The sequence below is a fragment of the Notolepis coatsorum genome (genome assembly GCF_963971535.1).
Source record: "Notolepis coatsorum genome assembly, chromosome: 17".
In the NCBI taxonomy this organism is placed as follows: Eukaryota; Metazoa; Chordata; class Actinopteri; order Aulopiformes; family Paralepididae; genus Notolepis; species Notolepis coatsorum.
Window position 1 is genome coordinate 101,388,122 of NC_140181.1, and position 16,511 is coordinate 101,404,632.

At 40.8% G+C, this 16,511-nt stretch overlaps 1 protein-coding gene across 1 annotated transcript in view; it reads left to right on the forward strand.

Annotated features, from left to right (window-relative positions):
- Positions 1–16,511, forward strand: part of LOC311244179 (acidic mammalian chitinase-like) — a gene marked incomplete at both ends in the record, with an annotated part of 30,432 nt that overhangs the window by 2,313 nt on the left and 11,608 nt on the right. Inside the window, 4 exons of the mRNA XM_084333586.1 lie at positions 10,294–10,498; positions 11,500–11,556; positions 12,523–12,688; positions 15,400–15,524. Of these exons, the coding sequence (XP_084189712.1) occupies positions 10,294–10,498; positions 11,500–11,556; positions 12,523–12,688; positions 15,400–15,524 (553 nt within the window). The remainder of the gene's footprint in view (positions 1–10,293; positions 10,499–11,499; positions 11,557–12,522; positions 12,689–15,399; positions 15,525–16,511) is intronic.

Consider the following 16,511-nt stretch of genomic DNA (forward strand, 5'->3'; position numbering starts at 1 on the left):
TTTTCTAATCGGATAACTCCTACCTACATTGTTTTGGATTTCAAAATGGCCGATTTGACAATTTTTCACCCCTTGGCCATACATGGATGCCAACATGAATCTGAAGGAAATCCTAACATGCAAGGTGTCTAAATGATGTGTTTCTTAATGGGGAATTCAAATATGAGTTCATTTTTGGGATAGGATAACTCTAACCTACATCATTTTGGATTTCAAAATGGCCGATTTTACCATTTTTCACCCCTTGGCCATACATGGATACCAACATGAATCTGAAGGAAATCCTAACATGCAAGGTGTCTAAATGATGTGTTTCTTAATGGGGAATTCAAATATGAGGTCATTTTTGGGATAGGATAAATATAACCTGCATAATTTTGGATTTCAAAATGGCTGATTTTACCATTTGAACCCATTGGTATTGTATTACAAAATTGCAAAGATAAAAAATATATGGGAAATCATTTATAATGACAAAGCCATCAAATTTATTAACAAGTGAACTGTATATAACTGGATACAACTCCAAAGATCAATAATAATAATACTAACTATAATAAATTGTATTTGTAATGCACACAAACACCTAAGTGCTAAATCTCGATCTCCTGACTTCTTGAACTTTGCCAGGTTCCAATATCTTGATTGGCCTCATTCTTGGATGGCAAGATATCCTACTGTACTGCTTTAGCCACCAACCTACAAACACAAACTTAAAGTCAACGTCAGCCATAAATAGGTGAGCTCTTTCCAGAACTACTCAGCAGAAACCTCTGTAACCATTTTAACAAACGTCTCAATGTATTGAGAAAATCCATGGGGCTCCATCAATCCTCTATCTTCTTAAAACATTGGAAAGGCAGGGGATGGAAAAGAAGGCAGAGAAAAGGAGAAGGGGCAAAGAAGAAAGCTTTGCAGCAGCAGACAAGGTTGCCAGGAAGGATGTTGAGAGCTTCCTTACAGTCCCTGAAGTTGAGCTCATTCCTGAAACTGACCCTGCAGCTTCAGCAAAGCTACGGAAAAATGATGATGAGATTCCAAACATCGCCCCTGCTAGTGTAAGGTATGGCATAGGTCTAAGGCCAACTGCAGCTATAGCAACTGCAGCTCTGATTGGTGCAGGACTTATCTTAGAAGATGACACAAGTAAAGTGATTGATAAGAACAAGGTTAAGAGAGCACAAGAAAAGTTGATGCAAGAGCTGGGGGAAGAGTTTGAGGAGAAGTGCAGGGAGGAGGGGGGGATCTCCTGTATCCTCTTTGATGGGCGGATTGACATGACCAATGTGATGATGGAAGCTGAGGGCAGTGACCAATCTTTTCCTGCAAAGATCAAGGAAGAACACTATAGTGTTGCTAGTGAGCCTGGCAGCAACTGTCTGTTCCACTTTACACCAGAGAAAGCAACTAAAGAGGAGTCCCATGCAGAGAAGATTGCTAAGGTCCTGTTTGCCTGGCTGAAAGAGAGAGGTTCTGATAAGACCTTGTGGGCCATTGGAGGAGACTCGACCAATGTCAACACTGGAGTGAAGGCAGGTGTAATGCTGGAGCTGCACCTGGGGAGAAAGCTGGTCTGGTTGGTGTGCAACCTGCACACTGGTGAACTTCCACTGCACCGTCTCATTGTTGAAGTTGATGGGGCTACTCTGTCTGACAACAAATTGTCTCGGCCAATAGGACAGCTCCTTGATTCTGTTACAGACTTGGAGATCAATCCTAACTTCACCAGGATCTTTCTTGGCCCTCCGCTGATCAAGCTGCCTGAGAAGATCATTCAAGATCTCTCAACTGATCAACACTATGGCTATAAGCTGGTCTGTGCAATCAGGGATGGAGTGCTTTCTGCAAGGCTGGCTCTGCTGGAGATTGGACCGGTAAACCACAGCCGCTGGCTCACCACAGCAAACAGACTCCTCAGGCTCTGGGTGTCAAAGCATCAACTTAAAAGAAAGAACCTGTATAATCTACAATGCATTGTGGAATTCATCATTGGAGTGTATTATCCATGTTGGTTCAACATGAAGGTCAAGCACTCCTGAATCGAAGGGCCTAGGCACATCCTGTTTCAGCTGGACTGCCTCAAGTCTCAGAGGAAGGAGGTGCTGGATGTTGTGATGCCAACTGTGAGAAGATCTGCTTGGTATGCCCACAGTGAAGCCATCCTCCAAACACTGCTGTGCTCTGAGGATCAAAAAGAGAGAATTGAGGGGGTGGAGAGAATCCTGGCCATCAGGGGAGAGGGGGATCCAGAGTTCCAGACACTCAGCTGGGAGACTCCTGTGTCAGGATCAGAAGAACACCTCACATCAATAGTGACGCTTCCAGCATTGGTGGCTTAATCAGCTGGTCAGAAGATTTGTCAGAGCCACCTCTCACCTGCACCCTAAGCACTTCCGAGGTGAAGAACTTAATCAACACCCCCATGGAGGTTCTCGACTGGCCTTGCCACACACAAAGCATCGAGAGGGTTGTTAAAATGGTGACTGAGGCCTCTGCTAAGTACTTTTCACAAGAAAAAAGGGATGGAGGGATCAGGGCTCAGGAGACCAGCAGGAGGCTGATGTCCAAGAATGAATCCAAGCAGGACTTGTGCAACCTGATCAAATTTAAGAAGATAGAGGATTGATGGAGTCCCATGGATTTTCTCAATACATTGAGACGTTTGTTAAAATGGTTACAGAGGTTTCTGCTGAGTAGTTCTGGAAAGAGCTCACCTATTTATGGCTGACGTTGACTTTAAGTTTGTGTTTGTAGGTTGGTGGCTAAAGCAGTACAGTAGGAGATCTTGCCATCCAAGAATGAGTCCAATCAAGATATTGGAACCTGGCAAAGTTCAAGAAGTCAGGAGATCGAGATTTAGCACTTAGGTGTTTGTGTACATTACAAATACAATTTATTATTGTTAGTATTATTATTATTGATCTTTGGAGTTGTATCCAGTTATATACAGTTCACTTGTTAATAAATTTGATGGCTTTGCCATTATAAATGATTTCCCATATATTTTTTATCTTTGCAATTTTGTAATACAATACCAATGGGTTCAAATGGTAAAATCAGCCATTTTGAAATCCAAAATTATGCAGGTTATATTTATCCTATCCCAAAAATGACCTCATATTTGAATTCCCCATTAAGAAACACATCATTTAGACACCTTGCATGTTAGGATTTCCTTCAGATTCATGTTGGCATCCATGTATGGCCAAGGGGTGAAAAATGGTAAAATCGGCCATTTTGAAATCCAAAATGATGTAGGTTAGAGTTATCCTATCCCAAAAATGAAGTCATATTTGAATTCCCCATTAAGAAACACATAATTTAGACACCTTGCATGTTAGGATTTCCTTCAGATTCATGTTGGCATCCATGTATGGCCAAGGGGTGAAAAATGGTCAAATCGGCCATTTTGAAATCCAAAACAATGTAGGTAGGAGTTATCCGATTAGAAAAATAATCCCATATTTGAATTCCCCACAAAAAAACACATATTTTAGACACCCCACTCGATTGATTTTCAAAAAAAAAAAGTATGGCCCGCCCTACTACCACGTGAAGGTGCATGCTCAATGGACAGCACAAAAACAATTTGTGTAGGTGGAGACTAGAGCTACCACAGATAGTAATAAGTTATAAGAGTAAGTAATCCATACCATATATATCCTAATAGTTACCTTATTACCATACTTGGCTGAAAATAAACTTTGCTGCCTGTTGTGAATGTGTTTTTCCATTTAGGCTAATACATAAGTAGGCATACATTTTAGCAGTTGAGCAAAAATTAGCAGTTGAGTAGGCTACAGTATATGTGCTGTGTTTTTATGTCTTCCATCGAGGACCACCTTGGAAATAATTGGTTTAATGAATGCTTTTAGGTGATATCCACAGGAATACAAATTGGTCAAGATAATTAGTTTTTATGATGCGTTTTTAATTTCCAAATACAAATCTAATCAAATCAAAAAAGGTGTTTTTGCAGTTGAGCTACAGGTGTTGTATATTATACAGCCTTTTCGTGCATCTTTATCAAGGGAACCCTTATCCTAATGATTTTTTAAATAATATTATGATGATACGATATGGACCTAGTAGTTGGGTCATCTGTGGCACTTCGTTTCTCAATGGATTTGTCATCAGGAGGGTTAATAAACAAATTTAGCCGGGTGTATTGAAGAAAAAAAAAGGCGGGGACAATTTGTGAGAGACCAAAATCCAAAATGGCTGCCGTGGAACTTAATGGTTAATCTACAATGATGCACAATACATGGTACCAGCCCGCTCTCCGTCATGTACCAGCCAGCCCCCTCTCAGTCATGTACTGTACCAGCGTCCTCTCAGTCATGTACCAGCCCCCCTCAGTCATGTACCACAGCCCCCTCTCAGTCATGTACCACAGCCCCCTCTCAGTCATGTGCCAGCCCCCTCTCAGTCCTGTATACCAGCCCCCTCTCATGTACCAGGCCCCTCTCAGTCATGTACCAGCCCCCTCTGAGTCATGTACCAGCCCCCTCTCAGTCATCTACCAGCCCCCTCTCAGTCATCTACCACAGCCCCATCTGTCATATACCAGCCCCCTCTCAGTCATGTACCAGCCCCCCTCTCAGTCATGTACCAGCCCCCTCTCAGTCATGTACCACAGCCCCCTCTCAGTCATGTACCACAGCCCCCCTCTCAGTCATGTACCACAGCCCCCTCTCAGTCATGTACCACAGCCCCCCTCTCAGTCATGTACCACAGCCCCCTCTCAGTCATGTACCACAGCCCCCTCTCAGCATGTACCACAGCCCCCTCTCAGTCATGTACCACAGCCCCCCTCTCAGTCATGTACCACAGCCCCCTCTCATTCATGTACCACAGCCCCCTCTCAGTCATGTACCACAGCCCCCTCTCAGTCATGTACCACAGCCCCATCTCAGTCATGTACCAGCCCCCCTCTGTCATGTACCAGCCCCCTCTCAGTCATGTACCACAGCCCCCTCTCAGTCATGTACCACAGCCCCCTCTCAGTCATGTACCACAGCCCCATCTCAGTCATGTACTAGCCCCCCTCTGTCATGTACCAGCCCCCTCTCAGTCATCTACCAGCCCCCTCTCAGTCATGTACCACAGCCCCATCTCAGTCATGTACCAGCCCCCCTCTCAGTCATGTACCAGCCCCCCTCTCAGTCATGTACCAGCCCCCTCTCAGTCCTGTATACTAGCCCCCTCTCAGTCATGTACCAGCCCCCTCTCAGTCATGTACCACAACCCCCTCTCAGTCATGTACCACAGTCCCATCTCAGTCATGTACCAGCCCCCCTCTCAGTCATGTACCTGCACGACTGGTGGGGGGGGTGCTTAGTAAGAGATGTGATTGGACCAGCCCAGTGTCAGTCAGTACCAATGGGCCGCTGTCCCAGCCTAGTAGTGGGCCGGTCATTGACCAAACTTTTATTTTAATTTTTTTTTATAATAATAATAAATGTATAATACATATATATATATATATATATATATATATATATATATTTTTTTATAGTTACAAATAGTTACCGAGGTCCAGACCTCGATGACCTCATAGCTGGCTACGGCCATGGTTAAGATTAACAAGAAAAGAACCTTGGACGTGTCATATCTAAGTCAAACTGTTCTGAGCCTTGGCCGTTGTTTTAAGAACACTGTTAAGATTGTCGCCCTACTATCTGTATACTAGTTAACTAAATTAACCAGTCAAGGCTGTACAGAGATTTAACACAGAGCTATGGACATGATAATATTTTCCAAGACAATAATGGTTAGAGTTATAACTCCCCATGTAGTTTGCACTGGGCACTGTGTTGTTCCACAACAGAGTCTGGGTAGGTGCAGCAGGGGGGAGTGGGGTGCGGGGGGGATTCATGTTTTTGCTACTCATTTGTTATTCATGCATGTTGTTTGCTTCTTCCTTTTCTCTTTCCTCCTTTCCTTCCTCTCTTTTTCTCTCTTCCTTTCTCTCAAGGGAGGGGGGGCCTCTTATTCCTCATAATTCGCAAACACTACCGTGATGACCAGTGACCACTAACTCTTAATTTAGGTAACAACTCTCCTGTGAGATTTGTCAGCTGGAACAGGCCTGGGAAGCCCTGTCAAGAGGACGAGAGTACTCACACATGTGAAACATCTCAAGGCCGACCTGGTGTTTTTGCAGGAGACCCACATGCGTAATAAGGATCAGGTCAGACTGAAATGCCCCTGAGTATTTCACTCTGATTTTAATTCTAAAGCCAGAGGAGTCGCCATATTGATTCAATATAACTTCAAGAAAAAAGTTATTTCTGATAGATAAGGCAGATATTTGATTGTTTCAGGCTTGTTGTGTCATGTTCCGGTTCTACTGGTTAATATCTATGCCCCTAATTTTTACATCCCAACATTCATGAAAAAATTTATTTGAACGACTTCCCTCACTGAACAACGCCTTTTTGATATTTGGTGGAGATATGAATCTAACTGTTATGCCACATTTAGATTGTTCTAACCCACGTAACATGACACCATATTTGATGTCTAAAACCCTCTCTGATTTTATGTGAAAAAAAAATGGCTGCATAGACTCCTGGAGATATTTTAATCCTCGTGCTAGAGAATATTATTTCTATTCAAATATGCATCAATCGTTTAGTAGAATTGACTATCTTTTCATTGACTCCAAATTAATATAGAAAGTAACATCTGTTAAATATCAACCCATTGTCATCTCTGACCACGCCCCTCTTACGTTCGATATTCTACATTCCTCAGTACCCCGTTACCCATTCCCATCGAGACTTAACTCTCTGCTCCTATCTGACGATAATTTAAACAAATTCATCTCTGGTGCAATAGATAACTATATCACACTTAACCAAAGTGAGAAAGACCCGATCTCCCATTCACTTATGTGGGAATCAATGAAAGCCTATCTAAGGGGTCAAATAATATCCTTCTCTACTCATCTAAATAAATCCTGTCAATCTAAAATACAGGAGTATTACATACTGATCCATTAGCTACTAATTCGAACTTTTTCTCATTCTATTCATTGTTCTACAGTTCTGAAGCTCCACCCGACACCTCAGAGATGCACTCCTTTTTAGACAAACTTAAATTTCCAACTGTAAACCCTGAGGTTTCTACAAATCTTCTCACCACTAACTACTGTATACCAGAAATAATTCTAGCCATCAATAAGATGCAGAGCAATATTTTTTAAGAAATTCAAAGATAAATTGGCCTCATTACTACATTCTGTATATGTCGAATCACTACAATCTGGCTCTCTCCCCCCTACTTTACGTCAGGCCTCCATAAATGTATTACTTAAAAAAGATAAAGATCCAGAACTCTGCAGCTCGTATAGACCTATATCTTTGATAAACGTGGATGCCAAAGTACTAGCCAAAGCTTTAGCCCTTCGTTTTGAAAACGTCCTTCCAACCATCATCTCAGATGAACAAACTGTATTTATAAAAGGACGACAGTTCAATAATATTCATACTCTCCTAAATGTTATATACTCCAACTCCTCCACCCTAACCCCAGAAGTAGTAATCTCTGCTGATGCCGAGAAAGCATTCGACAGGGTGGAGTTTAACTACTTGTTTGAGGTGTTGGACAGATTTGGACTAGACAAAGTTTTTATTTCATGGATACACCTTCTTTATACTTCACCACAAGCTAGTATTCGCAACAATACCACACAATCCAATTTCTTCTTTGTCACATGGTAATCGTCAAGGCTGTCCGCTGTCCGCACTCTTGTTCGCAATTGCAATCGAACCACTATCAATATACCTGAGGTCTTCCCCGACTTAATAACTACGTCAAAAATGGAATTTAAATTGTCACTTTACGTGGACGATCTATTACTATATGTCTCCGACCCAAGCACATCAATTCCTCTTATTCTAGCTTCCCTTAAACGATTTGGCTCATTTTCAGGCTACAAAGTGAATATCTACAAGAGTGAATGTTATCCTGTCAATCAGTCAGCACTACAACTGACACAATCTGATTTTCCCTTTAAAATTAGTCCTTCTGGCTTTAAATATCTAGCAATAAATGTAACTAGAACTGTCTCATCTCTTTTCTCGTATCTAATCTTAAACCTTATCATTAATAGGACAAATCAACACGATTAAAATGAACATCCTCCCTAAGTTTTTAATTCTATTTCAATGTCTCCCCATTTTTCTGACCAAGAAATTCTTCAAAAATATTGATCAAACAATCTCTGGCTTCCTTTGGAGTACATAGGATCCGTAAATCTGTACTTCAGAGGTGCAAGTTCAGTGGAGGGTTATCGTTACCAAATGTCCAATGGTACTATTGGGCTGCACATATTCATAATATCTCCTACTGGTATATGCATCAGCAAATCCACTTTGGTGTGAGTTTGAATCAAAATCATGTACTTCATCTTCACTGCCAGCTCTACTTACCTCCCCCATTCCAACCAACCCCTCTAGATTTACACAGAACCAAGTGGTTCACTCCACTCTCAAAAGCTGGTAGCAATTCAGAAGTAACTTTAAACTTACCCTTTAGTCCACCTCAAGTCCATTATTGGGCAATCACCTATTCAAACCGTCACTCTCGGAATCAGGTTTTTCAGTCTGGCACGACAAAAGTCTGACATCTTTTAAAAATCTATATTAAAAATGATATCTTCTGTAGTTTTACCGATCTGTCGACCAAATTTGGTCTCCCCACCTCCCATCTCTTCCGGTATTTCCAAATCAGACATTGTGTTCAATCACTATTCCCTATTCTCAGATATGGGAGAGGTTCATCCAGTATGATCCATTCCAAAAATCACAAATATCTAGGATATATGATGGTTTTCTATCTATGGATGACACCCCCAACAATAGAATCAGGGAGGCCTGGGAGGCCAAACTTCGGCTGACATTTGATGAAAGCTGGTGGGATGCCGTCTTAGATACCGTTCACACAAGCTCAACCTGTGCACGTCTCATTCTTATTCAATTCAAGGTACTATTTAGAATTCATTACTCCAAAGCTAAACTGTCACAAATATATCCTACCGTGACAGATAGATGTGACAAATGTCATCCCTCACCCTGTAATTTAACCCATATGTTTTACTCATGCCCGCTCTTGACTAACCTCTGGAAAGATTACTTTGACACAATGTCCAAAATATTCACACTCTGTAAATATTTCTCCACATACTGCCATCTTTGGGATTCCAGAAGACTATGCACGGTTCACTTCCAGACAATTAGGGCTTTTGGCTTTTACCTAGTGAGACGCCATCTCCTTCTACTAAACCACCAATGGCTGAGAGAAGTGATGTCCTTTTTAAAATGAGAAAGAATCAGATATTCCACCAGAGGTAATCTAAATACATAAAAAGAAAATGGGACCCACTCCTGACATGCTTTAACTCCATCTAAATCCCTACTGACTGAATGATTGAGGCCCCTCTCTCTCCCTCTTTTTCTACCTCTCCTTCTCCGCTTCCTTTTCTAATTCGCTCTTACTAATTGGTCTCTGCTTTTACATTATTTGATTATGAAAGCAAAATTATGTATCATGTTCTTTTTCAAACAGGCTGTTTGGATGTAACGGTAGCGTTATCTGTTGGGCGCTGCCAGGGCCAACTAACTTTATTTATTGTTCTGACCCAAGACACTTCGGAGCAAGAGTGGAAAGGGTTTTGGTGGACCTGCTGTCTATTTTACCGAACCCCATCATAAAACATGCCTTTGTAATGATCCCAGCATTGGAAAACGATTCCGGGACCCCCCTCCCCCATGGTTTGCTAATCATTCTACTATGGTAATGTTATCTTTGAGGTGGCAGGCGAGCAACCCGCATTGAAATGCGCACAAAACATGTCATATCTCGTGTTCCAGGAAATGGAACTGGATTCTTTTGAAACGGGACGATTTTTTGCATGGGATAGCGCACGAACGAATGTAGAACTAAATGTTTTTTTCCCTGTTGGTGTATACATATTTCCTTTCAAATGAGCCATACTATTGTCTCCATAGCTATAATATAGAATATACAATGGGTCTGCAAACATCGTGAAAATGGTCAAAGGGCTTCGTTCCAAAAAGGTATATCAATCTTTTTTTAGATTAAACATTGTTACCGTATGATCAATACCCCTAAATATGACTACATCCACTAAAATATCACTATTTTATAAGCAAAGGTGTTCAGTCATGTAATAGTTGTAATAACCTGTTTGTATTTATTGCATTGAGTAGTTTGTTGTGGTTATTATTGCAATTAAACTCTTCTATTCATTCCTGCTTTTATCAGTGTCATCTGCCAAATTGGTGTGTTATTTCACCAACTGGTCTCAGTACCGGAATGGCGCTGGCAGATACCTGCCTGCCAACGTTGATCCCAACCTCTGCACACATCTGATCTATGCCTTCTCTATAATCAACCACGCCAATGAGCTGGTCACCTATGAGTGGAATGATGATGTTCAGTACAAGGCCTTTAATGGACTGAAGACTAGGTGAGTTGTATACGCTGGTAGTACAGTATCTAGTCATCTAGATCTGTACTAGAACTGTACAGACAAGATACTATACTGTAAAACACACCCCTGTATCACTCAGTCATGTACAAGTTATGTTATGTAAACTCTTATATTGCAAAAATAACTGGTTTCATATCAGTGTTTGCATGTTTTTTTATGATTGGTTAAAGGTGCTTATAGATAAAAGGTTCAATACATCCACAGAGCTTAAACATTTTGGCACGTCCAAAATTAATGGACCTCTGTCACTCACCGGCCGTTCGGCGATGACAAAGAGGGAGACGCAGACAACAGGTAGCGAGGAAGTGCTTTGCTTTGTTATTAGATTCAAATGTATTGTCATCATACAGCACACTATACCTATAGTGGAATAGACTATTAATATTCCATATTTATACCGTCTTGTTGCGCACTCCTGGCCACCTCCCGCAGCGCGCACACGTGCACATACTGTATGTGCGTAATGAATTAACAGTAGGCCTAGGCTTATATTATTCTAATTTATTAGGAGATCACAGATATTGTGCTACCCTATAGTAGTCATACTGTAGTTCTACAGTACAGTACAGTACACATCTTAGCATGACATGCTCTTCAGTGCTCCTAAATCCTGCTCTTAGTTAAGACTGAATCCAGGAGAAGGGATCGTTGGTGAAACCCCAAATCGGCAAGTGGAGCTAGGACAAAATTGTGTCTGATCTTTTGTCTTAAGTCCATTGGTGAATGAGAACCAATGTTCTTATTTTCATGTTGCATGCATGTATCCCATCCCTACTTCCCATTTCCCCACATAGAATGCACCTCATTTGATAAACTTGCTGCTAGATGAGACATGCTGACATGCTGGTGGGGACATCTAGTGGCTCAATGTAATCTATAGCACCTTTAAAAAGTACCAGTATTCCAGAATGAAGCATACAGTAAAAAAAAAAACAATACTTCAGAGATTCAGAGAATTGTGCCCATCTCTTTTACAGCAATCCTGAGCTAAAAACGCTGTTGGCTGTTGGTGGCTGGAATTTCGGATCTGCCCAGTGAGTATACCCTCCCCCCACTCTGTATGTATGTATGTATGTACCGGTATGTATGTACCGGTATGTATGTATGTATGTATGTATGTATGTATGTATGTATGTACACAGGGGTGTAAAGTACTTGAGTAATTGTACTTTGTTACAATACTTAAGTACTGTTTTGGGGGATTTGTACTTTACTCTAGTATTATTAGGTTTGTATACTTGTACTCAATTACATTTCAGAGAAGAAAACATACTTTTTACTCCTTACATTTAAAATGCAGACCTACAAAGTAGAAAGTAAAAATCTCGCAGGTCCAACCATTTTAATTAGTATATTTGTTTCTCTGGCCAAACTAACATTAACGTTATTAATCCTGCTGCCGCACTTTATTTAAAAACAGCCAATTAAATCCCCATCAATGGAAAATTAACCCACCCATACCCATGCTGATTGGTCCTTGTGCAAGACTAGAAAGCGGGGATCTTTGATTAAACACCTGCTATCAGAAGAATAGACAGTCGGAAAAAAGTTTGTACTTTTACTTTTTAGTACCTAAGTACATTTAAAAGTAGAAACATTTTTACTTTTACTCAAGTGTGTTTTTAGCCAGATACTCTGACTTTACTTGAGTACGATTTTGAGACGGTCTCCATACTTTCACTTAAGTATAATTTCTGGGTACTTTTTACACCCCTGTCTGTACATATCATTGTGTTTAGTTATGTATTCTGAGGTTATTTAGACACTGTCGATCTGCCCTCAATACTCCTCATGTTGGGTACTAGCTGTGTCAGTGATACAAGAATCTCAGCTTAACATTGCACTTGTAGTAAGTAACTATGAAGGAGAGCATCTGCTGAATGCCTAAAATATAAAACAGATTCCACAATGTTGAGGCTATTGGATCACATTGGGAACATTGTGTTTATCTTGACGTCAAAAATATCATGGCAGATGTTTCTTGTTTGCTATCTTCATAGATTCACCATCATGGTTTCATCCCTTGCCAACCGCCAGACGTTCATCCAGTCCTCTATCAGTTTCCTGAGAACACATGGTTTCGATGGACTGGACCTGGACTGGGAATACCCTGGAGCAAGAGGAAGCCCTCCGGAGGACAAGAAGAGATTCACCCTGCTCTGCAAGGTCGGTTTGGGAATTGAAGTTGGGACTGCATTTGATGCCTTTCTAGTACAAAGACACAAAGAAATTTACAATGGAATGACTATACATGTTTCAGTGTGGGTCAAACTCCTGATCTTGGCAGTGTTAGTGCCCTCTAACCTCTACCCATTGAGCTACAATGGACCACAATTAAAGGAAGAATCTGCAATACTGTCAAACAGCAACCCCTAGGCAAAAGAGCCCCGTTTGGTATTACACATTGTTTAAATTTGTTATTTTGATCCGATGTGAGTTGCAGATGAGTGGGGATTAGGGAGGGACGTTCACAGTAACATTTAAGTTAATAATATAAGTTACTAAACTCCAACCTATCAATCAGACCACAAAATGGAAACAAAGTGAGATACCAGGCAGGGCTCTTTTGCCTAGAGCAGTGGTTCCCAAAGTCGGGGTCGCGACCCAAAGGTGGGCCGCGAGCAGCCACGGATGGGCCGCGAGATGATTTAAAAAAAAAAGGCCACTGAACTTAGAAGCAGGCCAGGACAGTGTTTCTAGTTGTATTCTAAAATTCTATTCTATTGTATTCTAAAATGTGACTATATGGTTTTATATTAACTTAATAAATAAACAAAAACGAAAAATCTACTTATTTCAACGAACATTTCAAACTAAATAACAGATTATGCACATAAAACACTGAAAACAACCGAAGCAACAATAGTATTTTAATGGGGCTATTATTATTATCATTATTATTTTGCAACAAGTTAGCCCTCTCATAAATAGCACATATAAATGAATAACTAACTTGAACTAACTTAATAGGATTGAAGTGATATTTGGCTTAAAAAATCGGTTGCCTGACAAAAAAAAAAAAAAAAAAAGCCAGACGATGTGCATTGGGCCGCGGCTCGTTGGGTCGTTACTTTAGTTTATTCTTCATTTCAATCCATGGTAATTATTTCATTAAATATTTCTTATAAACTACTTTGACTGCCGTCTCCTTGTTGTGTTGCATTGACTCGAGAACAAGCCTAAAGAATGTCAATGACAACGTAACAGATGGCATTACAGATCCTACGCATTAGGACCATCCAGGGTGATTTGCTATCAGTCCACATCATCCTCATAAGGATTTACACATTCGTTATTATGATTAGTGTGGGTGACCTGGCAAAGCCAGTCACACATTCTTATAATCTATATTCTCAGATTATTGTCCTGCTACTCCTCCCAGAGCTTTCGCACAACACACACATGATGTAATTGGTAAGGTATCAAAATGACCGCCTTGCTCCAACTCGAGTTGCTATTACTTTCTGATAAGTTTCACCGCAGGGTTCTGGAATAAAATCTACTTTAAATAGCTCCATAGGAATGAATGGAGGAATGTTCAAAACTAGAGTGTAGAAGCTGAATTTTTTTGTTTTACCCTCACCTTTTGTAAATTGTGACAGTGGTCTCAATTTTGGACGTAGGTATAGAAATAACACATCAAAACAATGCCACGACTGTGCCCCCGCTCATAAAAGAAAAGTAAATGGAATTGGACAATTCTATCTCAATTTATGGCCATTTCTTTGACAGTCACGCTCCACATACACACTAATGGACTCTCCACTCTAGCTGAAATCTGTGATTTCTCCGTTCCTTTGCTCGTCTTCCGATCGCCACACGGGCCACAATTGTCCATGGAATTACACATTATCGCACATAACCCTTCATGAACTCCCTGAAGTGCTCATATTAAAAAAACTAAGCTTCATCTCTTATCGTTTTGCTTTAATTATTGTGACAGTGACAGAAGCGGAATCCATCAATGAAATGCATGGGCGGATGGATTTGTGTCAGTTAGGATTTGAATCAATTAAGGCTTGTCTGTACTGAGTTGACTGACACTTGCATGTACATAACAAAACAAATCTTTCACTTAAAGGGATAGGCACATGAATGAGCCTCTTACACTTTGACAGGGAAACCAGACACACACACACACAGACACACACACACACACATGCTTATGGAATGTGTCAATCAACTCGGTAGACTTCTACATTCATTGGTTTATGTTAACCACACAGACACACACATGCTTATGGAAGGTGACAATCAACTCAGTACAGACTTCTACATTCATTGGTTTATGTTAACCACGCCCCTTTCTGAAGCCACACCCCATTGCACAGGCCTCATTCCTTTCATAACTCACGAACCGCTTGTCGTAGAGACTTGAGGGAGGTGTCGATCAACTCAGTACTAACTTCTACATTAATTGATTTAAGTTAACCACGCCCCCTTTTCTGAAGCCACGCCCCCATTCTGAAGCCAAGCCCACAACCAATTTTATATCTCATGAACCGTTTGGCAGAGACTTGTAGGGATATCCTCTTTCATTGGTCTATGTGGACCACGCCCCATATGTGTAGGCCTCACCCCCTTTTTGTATCTTTTGAACTGTTTGTCGTAAAGAATAACAAGAGGGGTCTTTGAACTCGGCAAGAGATCCCCTTTCATTGGCCTATGTTTGCCCCACCCCCTATGGTTAAGTTCCGCCCTCTTTTTGTATCTTTTGAAACGTTTGTTGTAGAGACTCGCGAGAGACCCTCTCCTGTTGGCTGGCGGTGCACAGGCATCACCCCACTTTCACAAGTTCCCCCCTGGAATTGTCTAGTTATTATTATAATTAATAATACATTACACATTGTCATCTCCCATTGTATTTTTGAATTTAGGAATTAATTGCTGCCTTTGAAAAAGAAGCTGCTGACACCAAGCAACCAAGGCTGATGCTCTCAGCTGCAGTGGCTGCTGGGAAGGGAAATATTGACAACGGATATGAGGTTGCTGAGGTTTCAAAGTGAGTTCAACCCATTTGAAAATGAACTGTAGAAATATAGTATTCCTGTTGTTTTCTTTTATTATTATTACTAGGGATGTCCGATATTATCGGCCGATATTGGCATTAAAATGTAATATCGGAAATGATCGGTATCGGTTTACAAAAAAAAGTTATTTTATTTAATTTAAATTTTTGTACATTTATTTAACCTTTATTTACCCAGGCAAGCAAGTATTGGGGGGGCCTGCATATATCGGTATCGGTTGATATCGGTATTGGAAATTAAGAGTTGGACAATATCGGTATATCAAATATCGGTAGAAAAGCCAATATCGAACATCCCTAATTATTACATTTTTATTATGTTCTTTATTTTGTTCTTTTTACTTTTACTGGTTAGAAATGCTATAGGGAACCACTACCACTACATATCATTTCTATGGTAAAACCACAGGAATAATATAGTATATAATAGTCACCATACATTTCTATAATATTCCACTACAAAAATACTATGGCGAATCACTGTGTTAAAATTCGATAGATATGAACATTTTGAAAACACAGGAATACTATAAAACATGACAGCATTTCGGTAGTAAATATCTAGAGCATGTATGATTACTATAGGTTTTAACACTTTGGGTGCCAATCATGTGTTAACACGTTTCTGGGCCCCGACCGTTAAGTGCCAAAAACGTGTTAACACGTTTCTGGGTCGTTTTTTCCTTTTTTCGATATTTGTATTCATTATCCACCCAGGGATCCTGTTGTTACCATGGGGAATTAGTCTGAGGTCGCCAAGGTGCAATACCGGCCGCATCCAGCTAGACGGCGGTATTGAGCACCCTTTGAAACCATGTATCTTGGCCTGTGGGTCGATCTAATGGGTCCGGGTCATTTTTGTGTGTGCTCAAGCTCAGCATTTATAACGGTTGGATTGAGAAGAATCAAATGCTCCCGACGCATGATGTGTGGTCGATTATGTTGGCTACACGATGGACA